The 16,579-nt window shown below is 44.5% G+C and overlaps 1 protein-coding gene across 3 annotated transcripts in view; it reads right to left on the reverse strand.

Moving 5' to 3' along the window:
- UBE3D (ubiquitin protein ligase E3D) overlaps positions 1-16,579 on the reverse strand; it is a 159,730-nt gene that overhangs the window by 140,041 nt on the left and 3,110 nt on the right. For all 3 annotated transcript variants that reach the window (XM_018052926.1, XM_018052928.1, XM_018052927.1), the window contains 2 exons: positions 6,507-6,703; positions 2,971-3,061 (listed from right to left, as the gene is read on the reverse strand). In XM_018052926.1, the coding sequence (XP_017908415.1) occupies positions 2,971-3,061; positions 6,507-6,703 (288 nt within the window). The remainder of the gene's footprint in view (positions 1-2,970; positions 3,062-6,506; positions 6,704-16,579) is intronic.

Below are 16,579 nucleotides of genomic sequence, written 5' to 3' on the forward strand. Positions count from 1 at the left end.
TCACAAGTTAGGAAAATAGGCCATCTTACAACTACATGAGCTGAGGCGAGGCGATGTGGACAAGGCTCCCCAGCCTCTGAGAGTAGAGCTGGAGTTCAAGGCCAGGTCCCGTTCTCCCCTCTGCTCCTCAGCCCACAGCTTCCAAAGGTCAGGACTGGGGCAGTGAGTATGGTTCACAGCGTCAGCCTCTCAGCCCTTGCACCCAGTTCCACGGTCTCAAGGTCATGAACGGGACTGACAGAAGACAAGATGCGGTATCAGCCGACAACGAGCAAGCTTAGTTCTTTAAGACGGGCACACCAGGAAACGCCAATCCTCCGGTGAACTTTTCTGAAGTTGCTCAGTCGTGTCCGACTCTTTGAGACCCCACAGACTACAGCCTACCAGGCTCCTCTGTCCGTGGGATTCTCCAGGCAAGAATACTGGAGTGGGTTGGCATTTCCTTCTCCAGGGGATCTTCCCGACCCAGGGATCGAGGTCTCCTGCATTGCAGGCAGATGCTTTACCCTCTAAGCCACCAGGGAAGCTCCCCTGTAACTCCCAGATCTCTCATTGTAGAGGCATGCGTGTGTCAGAAACTGAATGATAGTTAAACCGAAGCCTGAGAAAGACTGAGAGGAGGAAAACTTTCCTGGTTAAATACCAGGGCAACCTGGAATCCTCTGAATCTTCCAGGGTCAAGCGGGCCTGTCCCCAGCAGCACACTCCGCAGCCACCTCAGCTTTGGAAAATCTGAGTGAGGACATCTCCCTCCTCTGCAGATTCAGAGCAAGCCCCTGGCTTCCCCACGATCAACACTCGGACTGTGCTCTGCTCAGGACCCCGTACTTATAGGAGCATGACCTTCTGCGATCTTATCTACCAAGGAATCAGAGAGCAAGTGAGAGAGACTGATGCAAGGCCAGGAAAAGCACCCTAACATTTATCTCATTCAAACCGGTAAGAATTTACAGAGAATGCACTGAGCCGGCTGCCGCCGGTGATGACGATGAAGACGGTGGTGAGGGTAAGAATCACAGCAGTAGCTGTCACATCCTGAAAGCTTCCCAGTTAAACTCACTCGATCCTCCCCAAAACCCTAAGGAGGTAGCTCTTATTGTTATCTAGGTTTTTGTAATAATAATACCAAAAAAAAAAAAAAATGAATGCACAGAGTGGTCAAGTAATTTCCCCAGGGTCACAGCTAGTAAACAGTGGGCGCAAACCCAGTTGGTCTGGCTTCCACATCTCTGCTACACCACACTGTACTCTCAACAGGAGTGGGGAGGGATGTGAGTAAGACTGTCCCTGCACCCAAAGCCTACAGTTTAATTGGGAAGACAACAGACAAACCTCCAGGGGTATACAAACCAGCCTAGGGTTCAGGGGAGGCTCCCGGCAGGACACGCTGAGTCTGCTGAGTTCAGTTCAGTTCAGTCGCTCAGTGGTGTCTGACTCTTTGCGACCCTATGGACTGCAGCATGTCAGGCCTCCCTGTCCATCACCAACTCCCGGAGTTCACTCAAACTCATGTCCATTGAGTCGGTGATGCCATCCAACCATCTCATCCTCTGTCGTCCCCTTCTCCTCCACCTTCAATCTTTCCCAGCTTCAGAGTCTTTTCAAAAGAGTCAGTTCTTCACATCAGGTGGCCCAAAGTATTGGAGTTTCAGCTTCAGCATCAGTCCTTCCAATGAATATTCAGTCTAATGAATATGCTGACTCTAGAGAGAAGCTAACCAGAGGGAGATGGGAATGTTCCCAGAGAGGAGGTACGTTTCACTAAGGACTGCGGTGGGACTGCAAGCCCATCACCACAGCTGTGCACAGAACGTGTGGAAATAACGGTGTGTGGTTTTGGGGTTGAGGGAGGAAGGGGGTGCAGGAAGGAGACTGAAACAGGAGGGGGTGGCGGTGAACACAGTTCAGCTCCTCCAGTACCCAGCGTGGCATGCTGAGGGCTGGCAGAATCTATCCTGGAAGAGATGGGAGGCTTGGGGAGGCCCTGAATGGGCCTTTGAGAAGTGCTCTTTGGTGAGAGGACCGTGGCCTCGACTAAGAGGTGGAAGAAGTGGAGGGGTATGGAGAACAAAGGAATATCAGTACCCAGTGACTGGCCACCTCCCGGGATCCAGGGGGAGAGAGGACTGGGTCTTCCCTCCACCAAGACCCCGAAAGCCGGAGCGGGTCTCAGGTATGGACAAGTGTCCACTTCCATCTAAGTTTCTAAGGAAACACTAACAAAGAGCTCTGAACTTTTCCTTCATATTACTGTTAACAGTAATAAGCGTTGCTCCATCTTTCTAGGCTATGAGTGACTAGAAAATTCAGGGAGAATGGTTCACGCCCAGGCAAGAAGAAGGCCAACAGGAGGAGGAGAAGAAGGAAAAATAATTAAAAGAGACAACGTGGGAATCCAAAGAGTACAGCAAAGGGCCCTCCCCATCACAATGGGGAAATCACTGCACACCGCGAGAACAGTCTACAAGATTAACCTAAGCAGCAAGAAAAGGTTAATTTGTGCTCTACACGCAGTTTTAATAAGCAGGGAAATAGGAAACATTTTAGAAAGGCACTAATAGAAATAGCTCAAGTAAAAAAAAAAAAACCAGGCTGAAAAAGCTTCTGTTATTTAGAAAAGGCACTTCATGTGGGAAAGCTCATTCACCAGGATGATGCCTACAACATGTGATAGCTGTCGTGTCTGATTTCAGAGGAGAGGGGCTAGTTTACACCGGCTCCTGCGCCCAAGACAAGCCTCCCTCCCTCAAAGCCAGCAGCCTGCTGTCCCCTTTGTCAGCTGCAGGAGACCTAGCTGCCCCGTGACTGCTGGAGTCTGTGGGCTGCTCGGGTTCAAAAAAGTGACATTGAGCTGGCTCTCATCTGAAGGCTGCAGACTGCCCTCTTGGCAGTTCCTTCAAAAATTCTGATGGAAAAAGAGAACAGCCACTACCAGGTGCAGAATGAGTCAGTGCTAAACGTGCTCCTTACCTGTCCCTTATGACGACTTCACCACAGGACTGGCAATAAAACGTGCAACATTCTTGGGCTTGTGAGCTTTGATTAAACACTGAAATCAGTTCTAGAGGAAATCAAGGAAACAGCACATCTTAAGAGGTTTGGGGTAAATATATTGACACACTTAAAGAGTTTAATAGCTGCAATAAATTATCACCAATAAACACTGTTTATGATCTACCCAGAAGTACACACTTAATTAGTATTATCTGATGACTCAACACCAAGCAAATATTGGGAATGTTTTTTAAAAAACACCAGATTCTGCTACATGTTTCACAGCTAGGTACTGCCCTAAAAATTATGTATGTAACATACCACCGAGTTATCTCCCTCATTCTAGAAATACCAACACTAAAGATGAGAGAGAGGGAACTATTTCTTCCACATCGAGCTACCTACACACAGCTTCTCCTTCCTCAGCTTTCTTCTGCTAGACTTAGGGACAGTTTTTCATCACTGAGACTGCTGGTAAACAGAGTTCTTAAATTTAATTCGATTTAAACAAAGCTGATGTCCGGTCTGGATCATATCAGTCTGTACAAACAATATCAATCTTGAAATTGGTCTTTATTGGGCAGGTCTCTGGGAATGAAATTGCTCCTAAGAACAGTTCCATCTTACAAGAGCAAAACTCAATTTCTGATTAAAGCTGTGGGAAAACAAATATTTCCCATAGTATACGAAAGAGCAATGTAAGACAGAATGTTCCCTTAGTTTCTGTTATTTCATTCACAAAGAAAGGAAACTTTCATTTCCAAAAAACCCCAAAGAACAAAAAACCCAATCCACAAAAATATCTATTAAAAAAGTCTGAGGCGTCCCTGGTAGTCCAATGGTTAAGAATCCCCCTACCATCGCAGGGGACACGGGTTCAATCCCTAGTCTGGGAAGATTCCACATGCCACGGGGCAACTGCGCTCATGTGCCTAGATCCCGTGCTGTGCAACACCGCAGTGCGAAACCCACACACCACAACTAGAGAGGAGACCCAGCTCACTGCAACTAGAGACAGTCTGCATGCAGCAACGAAGACTCCGCGCAGCCAAGAATAAATAAAATAAAAAATAAATTTAGAAAAATTAGATACAAAAAAGTCTGAAGAAATGAGGTTATATCCATTAGAATCAAGCCATTTGAACTTTGTTATGTTACTTTGTATCTTACGATCTTTTTAAAAACATCCATGCTAGAAAGTTTAAGCCTTGAGAGTTAAAAATTCTTCTGTTTAATTTCTAAGACTGCCCTGTAGCACTAAGGTGAAGCCAACAGTATTCTTTAACTCTGAGCAGAAAACAAGACACCCCTGATTTTCTTTTCAGGACGGATAAACAAATTTTCAACGACACACTGCCCTCTGCTGCTCACCCAGCAGGATGCAGGCTCAGGTTCAAGTCAGAACCTTTTGATAGAGGCATCCTGGGAAGTCCTGCTGCCTGGGGATGAAGCCAATGCTGATGCTACATCAAGTTTTACTGCAGCCAGTTCTGGGTCAAGGGTCACACCTGACCTATGTGCTCAGAACAGTGTAACAATAGCTCTACTGTAGTCCTTAAAAGAGTATTCTTATAGTTGAAAAGTTTACTTTGCAAAAATTTTGAAACATAAGATTGAATGCTAAAACTGTTTGCTTCCTACCACAGATTTTGATTTACGTTTACAATAGTATGCGCCTATCTGATATTTATCCCTTCAGCAAAGGTTTATTCACCACTATTATGTGGAAAGCACTAAAGCAATTAACCACTGAGGAATCTATTTTGCATACCCCTTCATGCACTGCAGAACAGGACTCTGAATGTTTTTCCTTTTCAGATGGTTAAGCAAAACATGTGTTAAAAATGTAAAGAAACTGGAGATCCAAACAATTTGCACACCCACACACAGCAGTCAATTTATTGTGTCTGACAGTTAAAACCAAACATTAATGTTTGCTTATTTAAATTTAAAAAAAAATAGTTGAAGTTTTGCTATTTGTCTAATAACTGTTACAGAATATGCGTAGGCAACAAACTAATTCTGTCTCTGGAAGGTTTCCATGCCTCCTCGGTATGGGACCTAAAATCATCGTCCCAGAAAACCAGCAGCAGATTTGAAAACACTCCACTGAGGTTTTCACGCCTGCCTTCCCCCAGTTTCCAGATGTGACCCCCGATTCCTGCACTGGTTACTGTTCATCATCGCTAAAGAAAGGCAAGGACGTCACAGGAGTCAGACTCCCAAGGCCTCTCAGACTCCCAAGGCCTCTTTCCTGAAACCACCCTCCCCCTCGCCCATCATCAGGTACTCTCAGAGCATCTGTTAGTCTATGTCCCATCTCAAAGGCCCATCCCTCCCTCCACGGTTATTCCAACAGTCATTCTTACGTTTATCCTATGCCACTTCAGCTCCAGGACATTTCTGTCCTATAACCAACCCTGCTCAACTCAGACTGATTTTTCACTCATCCAGTACTTGAGCAAAAATCACTCTCTAGCAAAAAAGAAGTGAAACTCCCTCGACTTCTCTTTCCTTTCAAACGCCAGGACAGAGGCTCTAGAAATGCTTGACATCTCCCCAAGAGCTCTTGGTTACAATCTTGCTGACTCCACCTCAGGGCTCCTTGCAGCTCAGATAAAAGGCTTCATATCCACACGGCAACAGAGAAATCCCAAATGCAGCTGTTAAGAACTTTAATCCTTCTCAGAGAATGAGCATCACAGCTATTTATTACAGCCTCTGTTTCCCCCTTTAACAGCATTTTCAATCCTCCGAAGCACAACACTCACATGGCAAGAGAGGAAATGTACCAATAAGGTCATTAAATTATTTTCAGAAACGAGTCTATGGTCTTACTGAATCCATACGCCATACGGAAGTCTAACAGGCATAACAGCAATCAAAGTCAAATGACACACCAAACTTCATTTCTGAATCTTTCTACTGGGCTGGCCAAAAATTTCACTTGGGTTTTAACATCTGGAAAAATCCAAAAGAACTCTTTGGCCAACCCAATGTCCTACTCTCTCTAGTTAGAAATGTCCCTACATGAATGGGATCCTTTCCATCATTGCGTTCTCTGGTCTGAATGCCTTTGTATAAGGCTTTAAAATCAACCAGGTCTGGCACACTCGCCCTCTGATTTCATCTTCCCATCAATTCTGTGAGCCAGGTTATTTTACAGTTAAAGAAACAAAGCAGGGAGGACATGGAAAAACCTCTGTAAGTTCTGCTTCCTTGTGCTGTGAACCTGAAATTGCTCTTTAAAAAATGCAGTTTCTTAGGAAAAAGAAAAGAAAAAACAAAAGACTCTTAAAAAAGCCTGAAAGAAACAAAGTGACCTGTTCAACTGCATGCACTTAATAATGAGCACTGTTGGCAAAAAAAACCCAGATCTTTTGGACCCTCAGCTCTTTCCTGCAGGTGATGAGCCTGATCCCTTGGGAAAAGTTCAACTTAAAAAAAAAAAAATCACCTTTGATTTATAATGAAAAAGCAAATGCAGAGACAGAAAGGCCAGCGCTACTCACCTGGGCAGCACTCGGCCCGCGCGTGCAGCCGCAGGTGCAGCCCGTCCCCGGGCACGTGCTGCAGCCCGCGGCAGGAGGACGGCGCGAGCCTGACCCCTGCCGGCAGCCGGAGCTCCGTGCAGCCGCCGGGGCTCTGCATCCGGAGCGAGGACGGCGTTACCGACACAGCCATGGGCAGACCTCCTTCCTTGGAATCCCTGGGAATTAGAAGTAAGAGGCGAGAGATGATTTCACATGGATGAAAACCAGATGATGAAAGAAACTAAAATGGCCAAGGAGCCCTCTGTTCTTCAATCAGGACCCTGAGTCTAGTCACTGTCCCAGGATAAAAAACAGCAGTGAAGCTGTCATAAAAGAAACGATCTGTTAAATGAGGTCAGAGTACTTTCTTCTGTCAATGTAACATTAAAGTTCACAGACATATTTTTCATTCTTTTCGCTTCTTTTTTTTTTTTTTAATGTTAACCATGCATTTAAAGCCTGCACTTTTTTCCCCTTGCTAATGATCCTGAGTGCCAATCTCTCCTGTAGCCCTGGGCTTCCTCCCGGAACTGAAGCCAGGACACCGCCTCCTCGCCGCCCCCAGCCATTCTGTTGCACAGCAGGCCACTTCCTTTCCTGACACCCCCTCTTCTGTCTCACCACTCTCTCTGTCTTCAGCTTCTGTGAGCCAGCACAACGGAATGCTGGTGGGTCAGACATCACTCCCTAGTTCATCAAAGTACTTCTGGCCAGAAAACGCAACAAGGCTGCCTAAGACAGTGGCTTATTCACCTTTGCTTCCCTTGACCCTACAGTGGTTTGGACATTTATTGACTCACTCAACACCCCTTTTTTTGGTTCTACAATGTGCTAAGTACTGGGAATAGGACAACGACTAACAGGGCATTTTCTCTGAACGCTGCCCCCACCCCAAGTAGGGGACAGGCAAGAAAAACAGGAATGATCAAGACAGCATTAAAAAGATGTTGCACTTATTCATGACACAGGGGACTATGGAAGCAGCGGAGAGGGGCTGGGACTATCCCAGGCCTAAGCACTAAATAAATGTTATGTGAATAATGAACGGATGAGTCAGTGGCTTATTGTTTCTGAGACCAGCATTTCAATGATGTTTTATGTTATTTATAGTAAATTAGGGTAAAGCGTTGGTATTTGATATACAGGATTTTGATAAGGAGGCCTGCTGCTGCTGCTAAGTCGCTTCAGTAGTGTCCGACTCTGTGAGACCCCATAGACGGCAGCCCATCAGGCTCCCCCGTCCCTGGGATTCTCCAGGCAAGAACACTGGAGTGGGTTGCCATTTCCTTCTCCAGTGCATGAAAGTGAAAAGTGAAAGTGAAGTCGCTCAGTCGTGTCTGACTCTTAGCGACCCCAGACTCTTAGAACCCTACCAGGCTCCTCTGTCCATGGGATTTTCCAGGCAAGAGTACTGGAGTGGGGTGCCATTGCCTTCTCCGATAAGGAGGACAGGAGTACGTAAAACAAAAGGCACAGGAGAAAAAAACTCTGTCAATTTTAAGAATTAAAAAAAGAAGAGAACAATCTAGTGATGTATGAATACCAGGCAAGAAACTACAAATCCAATCCACTACAAACACAGATCGCTTGGTGCAGTAACAGAGTAAAACACAGCTGCTGTCTACCAGGCACCAAAAGTATACAAGGGGATGAAGACATCTAGAAATGATCCCCCTGTGAAGCTGGAACATGCTTAGCATTGCACCAGAGGAGCAAAGTACAGCAGCAGGCCATCTGCTCAGTGTCACTGATGTGCAGAAGGTGGGCCACCCGCCTGAACGTCATCCAAGTAGAGGGGTCACACCCTGTGTCCAGGTGTGAATCTTGGCCAGGCTTCTTATTTTGCCTTAGGAAAGTGTAAGATTATTTTATGGCTAGTTCCTTTTTGAAGCATGTGGACCTGCTCTTAAATGGCAATACAGAATCAAGAACCAGAGTCTTGGGAATTCCCTGGCAGTCCAGTGGTTAGGACTCTGAGCTTTTGCTGCCAAGGGCAAGGGTCTGTTCCCTAGTCAGATCCCACACAGTGCTCAGCGAGGTCAAGAATTTTAAAAATAAAACAGAAATTATTTAAGAAACAAAAAACAACAGCAAAAAAAAAACCTGAGTCTTTTCCAGGGAAGACAATATCAAACTTAGTCAAAAGTCTAGTCTTCAGAAATGATGTTGAAGAAATAATCCTCTAAAGCAGATGTCAGAAAACTTTCTATATTAAAGGCCAGATGGTGAATATTCAGGTTTTATAGATCATATATGGTCTCCAAGGCACAGTCTATTTTTTTTTTTCTTAACAACCCTTTTAAAAAATATAAAATCCATTCTTAGCTCACAGGCTGTTCCAAAACAGGCCACGATTCGATCTGGCTCATGGGCTATGTTTGCCAACCATGGCTCTACAGGCACAATTTGTCCAGCTGGTTACTTCAGTGACTTTCAAGCTGAACCGTGCAGTTGGCACTTGGAAGTGTCTCAAAGGAAACCACCAGGTTCCCAGGTCTCCGGCACCCCCATCCCTGGCTTACCACTCTTTCCCCCCCTTCCCCTTCCTGAAAAACTCAGTTACACAGGGCAGAGAAAGGTAGGCACCTTCCCAAGGGCGGGAGCACCACCGCGGCCTGGGGTAGACGTAAGAAACCCCGCAGTGGGAGGAGAGCGGCGGCCAGGGGGGCCGCCCAGCGAGGATGCCCCGTCTCACCATGGAGTTTCTGGGCCCGTCTTGGTCCGCTCAGGTGGCCATAACAACACACCACAGAATGGACGGCTTAAACAACATTGATTTCTTACAATTCCAGAGTCTGGGAAGTTCAAGATCAAGAAGCTGACAGGCTCCGCTCTTGGAGAGGGCCTCCGTTTTGGCCTTCTGTCTCCTCATCTGGCAGGGATAGGAAGCTCTGGTGTGTCTTCCTCTAAGGATGGGAACCCCCTCATAGTGGCTCCACCCTCATGACCTCATTGAAAGCTAATTATCTCCCACAGGCCCCATCTCCTAATACCCTGGCACTGGGATTTAGGGCTTCAGCATATGAATTCTCAGGGAAGCGAAACATTCAGTCCATAACAGAGCCAAGCAGATGAGGTGGGTGTCAACAAAGAGTGGAGGGGAGGGAAGTAGGAAAGAATGCCAGTGGAAAACGCACTGTGCCGAGTGAAACTCACCAAGCATACTAACACATGGCATGAGGATAGTGGAAGCCAGGATTCGCATGGTGGAGAACAGTTACAAAGAGGGCAAGGGAGAAAACCACAATGGATCCTGTGGTAGTAGACTAGAATCTGAAATACTTGGGTGAAATCATGATTTCCAGCCCATATATTGCTAAGTCACTTCAGTCGTGTCCGACTCTGTGCGACCTCATAGACGGCAGCCCACCAGGCTCCCTCGTCCTTTGGATTCTCCAGGCAAGAACACCGGAGTGGGTTGCCATTCCCTTCTCCGATGCACGGAAGTGAAAAGTGAAAGTGAAGTCGCTCAGTTGTGTCCGACTCTTCAGGACTCCATGGACTGTAGCCCACCAAGCTCCACCATCCATGGGATTTTCCAGGCAAGAGTACTGGAGTGGGATGCCATTTAGGTTAGCACAAAAGTACCTGCACTTTCGCAGTGCTGAAATTTGCTATTTGCTATTGGATTATATTCTAAATAAATGTGATTATGTTTATATCATTTTAATGTACATTCCCAATGTTTTGTCAACGATTTATTACTTGCTATTTATTTTATATTTATTTTATACTATGGAAATGATGCTACAGAAAAAGCAAATTCCAGCGATTTTCTTATTTGAATTCAAAATGGGTTGTAAAGCAGTGGAAACAAGTTGCAACACCAACAACACATTTGGCCCAGGAACGGCTCATGATCATGCAGTGTACTAGTGGTTCAAGAAGTTTTGCAAAGGAGACGAGCCTTGAAGATGAGCAGCGCAGTGGCTGGGCATCAGAAGTTTACACCAACTGAGAGCGTCATCCAAACTGATCCTCTTACAACCTCAGGAGAAGATGCTGAACAACTCGACATCAACCATTCTACAGTCGTTCAGCATTTGAAGCAAAGTGGAAAGCTGAAAAAGCTCGGTGAGTGACTGTCTCACGAGCTGACTGAACATCAGAGAAATCATTGTTTTGAAGTGCCGTCTTCTCTTATTCTACGCAGCAATGAACCATCTCTTCATCGGACTGTTGACATGCAACAAAAAATGGATTTTATGTGACAACTGGTGACGACCAGCTCAATGGCTGGACAGAGAAGAAGCTACAAAGCACTTCCCGAAGCCAAACTTGCACTAAAAAAAAGGTAGTGGTCATCACTGTTTGGTGGTCTGCTGCCCATTTGATCCACTACAGCTTTCTGAATCCTGGTGAAACCTTTACATCTGAGAACTATGCTTAGCAAACTGATGTGATGCCTGCAAAAGGGAGCAGTCAGCAGAAAGGGCACCATTCTTCTCCACAACAGGCCTGACTACCCATCACACAATCAATGCTTCAAAAGTTGAACAGACTGGTCTTCGAAGGTTTGCCTCATCTGCCATATTCCCGCAAACTCTTGCCAACAAGCTTTTTGCAGGGAAAATGCTTCCACAACGAGCAGGAGGCAGAAAATGCTTTCCAAGAGTTTGTCCAATCCCTAAGCACAGACTGTTATGCTATAGATATAAACAAACTTATTTCTCATTGGCAAAAATGTATTGATTGTAATGGTTCCTAGGGCTTTCCTGGTATCTCAGCTGGAAAGATTTCACCTGCAATGCAGGAGACCCTGGTTTGATTCCTGGGTTGGGAAAATCCACTGGAGAAGGGATAGGCTACCCACCCCAGTATTCTTAGGACTTCCCTGGTGGCTCTGGTGGTAAAGAGTCCACCTGCAATGCAGGAGACCTGGCTTTGATCCCTTGGTTGAGAAGATCCCCTGGAGAAGGGAAAGGCTACCCACTCCAGTATTCTGGCCTGGAGAATTCCATGGACTGCATAGTACGTGGGGTCACAGAGTCAGACACTACTGAGCAACTTGATATAAAATTCATAATCCAAAACCATAATTACATTTGCATCAAAGTAATAAATAAAGTTAATAAATATAGGTGTGTTATATTTGAATTCAGTTCAGTCGCACAGCCGTGTCCAACTCTTCGCGACCCCATGAATTGCAGCACGCCAGGCCTCTCTGTCCATCACCAACTCCCGGAGTTCACTCAGACTCACGTCCATCAAGTCAGTGATGCCATCCAGCCATCTCATCCTCTGTCGTCCCCTTCTCCTCCTGCCCCCAATCCCTCCCAGCATCAGAGTCTTTTCCAATGAGTCAACTCTTTGCATGAGGTGGCCAAAGTGCTGGAGTTTCAGCTTTAGCATCAGTCCTTCCAAAGAAATCCCAGGGCGGATCTCCTTCAGAATGGAATGGTTGGATCTCCTTGCAGTCCAAGGGACTCTCAAGAGTCTTCTCCAACACCACAGTTCAAAAGCATCAATTCTTCGGCGCTCAGCTTTCTTCACAGTCCAACTCTCACATCCATACATGACCATTGGAAAAACCATAGCCTTGACTAGACGGACCTTTGTTGGCAAAGTAATGTCTCTGCTTTTCAATATGCTATCTAGGTTCGTCCTAATTTTTCTTCCAAGGAGAAAAGGCATCTTTTAATTTCATGGCTACAGTCACCATCTACAGTGATTTTGGAGCCCCCAAAAATAAAGTCTGACAGTATTTCCACTGTTTCCCCATTTATTTCCCATGAAGTAATGGGACCAGATGCCATGATCTTCGTTTTCTGAATGTTGAGCTTTAAGCCAACTTTCTCACTCTCCTCTTTCACTTTCATCAAGAGGCTTTTTAGTTCCTCTTCACTTTCTGCCATAAGGGTGGTGTCATCTGCATATCTGAGGTTATTGATATTTCTCCCTGCAATCTTGATTCCAGCTTGTGCTTCTTCCATCCCAGCGTTTCTCATGATGTACTCTGCATAGAAGTTAAATAAGCGGGGTGACAATATACAGCCTTGATGTACTCCTTTTCCTATTTGGAACCAGTCTGTTGTTCCATGTCCAGTTCTAACTGTTGCTTCCTGACCCGCATATAGGTTTCTCAAGAGGCAGGTCAGGTGGTCTGGTATTTCCATCTCTTTCAGAATTTTCCAGTTTATTCTGATCCACACAGTCAAAGGCTTTGGCATAGTCAATAAAGCAGAAATAGATGTTTTTCTGGAACTCTTTTGCTTTTTCCATGATCCAGCAGATGTTGGCAATTTGATCTCTGGTTCCTCTGCCTTTTCAAAAACCAGTTTGAACATCTGGAAGTTCATGGTTCACGTATTGCTGAAGCCTGGCTTGGAGAATTTTGAGCATTACTTTACTAGCATGTGAGATGAGTGCAATTGTGCGGTAGTTTGAGTATTCTTTGGCATTGCCTTTCTTTGGGATTGGAATGAAAACTGACCTTTTTGCGCCCTGTGGCCACTGCTGAGTTTTCCACATTTGTTGGCATATTGAGTGCAGCACTTTCACAGCATCATCTTTCAGGATTTGAAAGAGCTCCACTGGAATTCCATCACCTCTACTAGCTTTGTTCATAGTGATGCTTTCTAATGCCCATTTGACTTCACATTCCAGGATGTCTGGCTCTAGGTCAGTGATCACACCTTCGTGATTATCTGGGTCATGAACATCTTTTTTGTACAGTTCTTCGGTGTATTCTTGCCACCTCTTCTTAATATCTTCTGCTTCTGTTAGGTCCAAACCATTTCTGTCCTTTATAGAGCCCATCTTTGCATGAAATGTTCCCTTGGTGTCTCTAATGTTCTTGAAGAAATCTCTAGTCTTTCCCATTCTGTTGTTTTCCTCTATTTCTTTGCATTGATCGCTGAGGAAGGCTTTCTTATCTCTTCTTGCTATTCTTTGGAACTCTGCGTTCAGATGCTTATATCTTTCCTTTTCTCCTTTGCTTTTCGCTTCCCTTCTTTTCACAGCTATTTGGACAGCCATTTTGCTTTTTTGCATTTCTTTTCCATGGGGATGGTCTTGATCCCTGTCTCCTGTACAATGTCACTAACCTCCGTCCATAGTTCATCAGGCACTGTATCTATCAGATCTAGTTCTTTAAATCTATTTCTCACTTCCACTGCATAATCATAAAGGATTTGAGTTAGGTCATCCCTGAATGGCCTAGTGGTTTTCCCTACTTTCTTCAATTTAAGTCTGAATTTGATAATAAGGAGTTCATGATCTGAGCCACAGTCAGCTCCTTATTTTTGTTGACTGTATAGAGCTTCTCCATCTTTGGCTACAAAGAATATAATCAATCTGATTTCAGTGTTGACCATCTGGTGATGTCCATGTGTAAAGTCTTCTCTTGTGTTGTTGGAAGAGGGTGTTTGCTATGACCAGTGCATTTTCTTGGCAAAACTCTATTAGTCTTTGCCCTGCTTCATTCCGTATTCCAAGGCCAAATTTGCCTGTTACTCCAGGTGTTTCTTGACTTCCTATTTTTGCATTCTAGTCCCCTATAATGAAAAGGACATCTTTTTTGGGTGTTAGTTCTAGAAGGTCTTGGAGGTCTTCATAGAACCGTTCAAATTCAGCTTCTTCAGCGTTACTGGTTGGGGCATAGACTTGGATTACTGTGATATTGAATGGTTTGCCTTGGAAACGAATAGTTTTGAGATTGCATCCAAGTACTGCATTTCGGACTCTTTTGTTGACCATGATGGCTACTCCATTTCTTCTAAGGGATTCCTGCCCGCAGTAGTAGATATAATGGTCATCCGAGTTAAATTGACCCATTCCAGTCCATTTTAGTTCGCTGATTCCTAGAATGTCGACGTTCACTCTTGCCATCTCCTGTTTGACCACTTCCAATTTGTCTTGATTCATGGACCTGATATATTTACAAATACACCTATACATGAATACATAAGCATAATACAATGCCATACACAGACTAGCTCTGTCTAGTAGAGGGTCTGGGAGAAGTGACACTCCAATAATAATGAGCACACGCTATACACAGATCTTGGTTTCTAAAGGTCATTTTCTACTTAAAAACACATGAAAAAAAAAAATGAAACAAAACAGAGTTTCTTGGAAAAAATAACTACATCCAGGGTTGGGATGAGAAAAGAATGAGATGAGCCTGAGTCTGGAATATCTTACTGTGCAACTAAGTAAAGAGGAAATCAAAGAATATAAAAAAAAATGCAAGCAAAGAAACAGACATCATCTTGAAGGGACTTCCCTGGCCACATCTGGTTGTAATCTGAGAAAAAAAAAAGTAACCCACTGAATGAAACACAACTATGGGTACATAGTGATGTGGGTATAAATAAATGAGTGACTGTACCTCAACTAAAAATAGTAATAAATAAGTCAGGGAATAAAATAAAAGTATGAGGAGGACTAGAGCATTTCCATACTCTCAAAGAAGCTCTCCAATTAACACTTATTGATAATGAAAAGAAAAAGGGTAATTTATGGTGAAGAAGGCTGGCAGATACCATCTTATTTAAGTTTTCAAAGTTAACATGAACTTTAATTGAACAAATCAAAATCATACGCCCCGTAACAGGATGCAACAAGAACATAGCATTGATTTTGTGAGATTCCTGCAAAAGATGTATAACCTGAATCTCTCATGTGAAGAGTTGACTCACTGGAAAAGACTTTGATGCTGGGAGGGATTGGGGGCAGGAGGAGAAGGGGACGACAGGAGATGAGATGGCTCGATGGCATCACTGACTCGATGGACGTGAATCTGAGTGAACTCCGGGAGTTGGTGATGGACAGGGACGCCTGGCGTGTTGCGATTCATGGGGTTGCAAAGAATTGGACACGACTGAGCGACTGAACTGAAATGAACTGAACTGAACTGAATCTTGAGGAAACATAAGACAAAACCAAATGGAGGGATATTCTACAAAATAATTGGGCGGGAATCTTCAAAGTTATATCATTAAAGTCAAGGAAAACCGAGGACCTCTTCTAGACTGAAAGAGGTGAAGAAAACATGAGGATGCAGGGCGTCATTCTGAACTGGATTCCTTTGCTATTACAGATATTAAGTAGACAACTGGAAACACCTAAATAAGGTCAGACTATAAGACTGCAGTAACACATTTCCCAGTTTTGAGAGTTGCATGCTGGTTGTGTAGGAGAATGTTCTCGTTTGTAGGAAAATTCAGAGTAAAAAAAATATTCAAGAGTGACAGCAACTTACCCTCAAGTTCACGACTGATTCAAAACAAAGTCCTTGAGACCCTAATTGCCCACACTTTTTACCTGTGAGGCTTCTGTCACTATTCTCTTGTATTTTTTCAGAAACTGCTTGAAACTATCTAATGACTTCACCTCTCACTGAGTCCAAGTTAGGGTCCTTTCAATGGTCTCTAAGACCCAGTGATATACTAGAGCCAGTTGTTAAAATTCCAGGTATTATGCAAACCAACTGACCTCACTTTGGTGGTTTGACATCATCTACAGTGAAAGTATTTACACCTCAGGAATCAATAAACACTGCAGATCAGAAAGGATTTTTGTTCGGTTGGTTGGTTTTCCTGGAGGAAGGTCACTGGTTTTCCTGGAGTAGGTCACTTCCTGGTGGTCATTTCCATTTCCTGGAGAGCACATCCCTGTAATAGCCTTTCCTGCGTGCTCCACCGGCCCACCCACATCTCTCTGAACCATGCACCCCTTTCTCTTTCTGTTCTCTCGGAGGATGACAGTCTTTCACTGGGTATCACACATTTCCAAACATCACCCCTTTCAGTTTATTGCTCCAATGTTAGTTTTTCGTTTGGAATAAAGGGTTGGAAGTTTTTTTCCCTATCCCTTTTTCTGTTTTACTTTTCCTAAAGCCTTGTGTGTTTATATTTGTGTGTTTTCGGCCCAGCTCTTGCCGCCATTAGACCGTAAGCTCATTGAGAGCAAATACTTTCATCTTTGCTGTTTTTTCATCTAGCTGTATACCTAGCACCTAGAATCTTAGTTTGGGCCCTAGAACAGGAACTCTGTAAACATCTGTGGATTTAATGAATGAATGGCCAAGGTCTATCCCAGGAATGACA

Source organism: Capra hircus, chromosome 9 (genome assembly GCF_001704415.2).
Source record: "Capra hircus breed San Clemente chromosome 9, ASM170441v1, whole genome shotgun sequence".
In the NCBI taxonomy this organism is placed as follows: Eukaryota; Metazoa; Chordata; class Mammalia; order Artiodactyla; family Bovidae; genus Capra; species Capra hircus.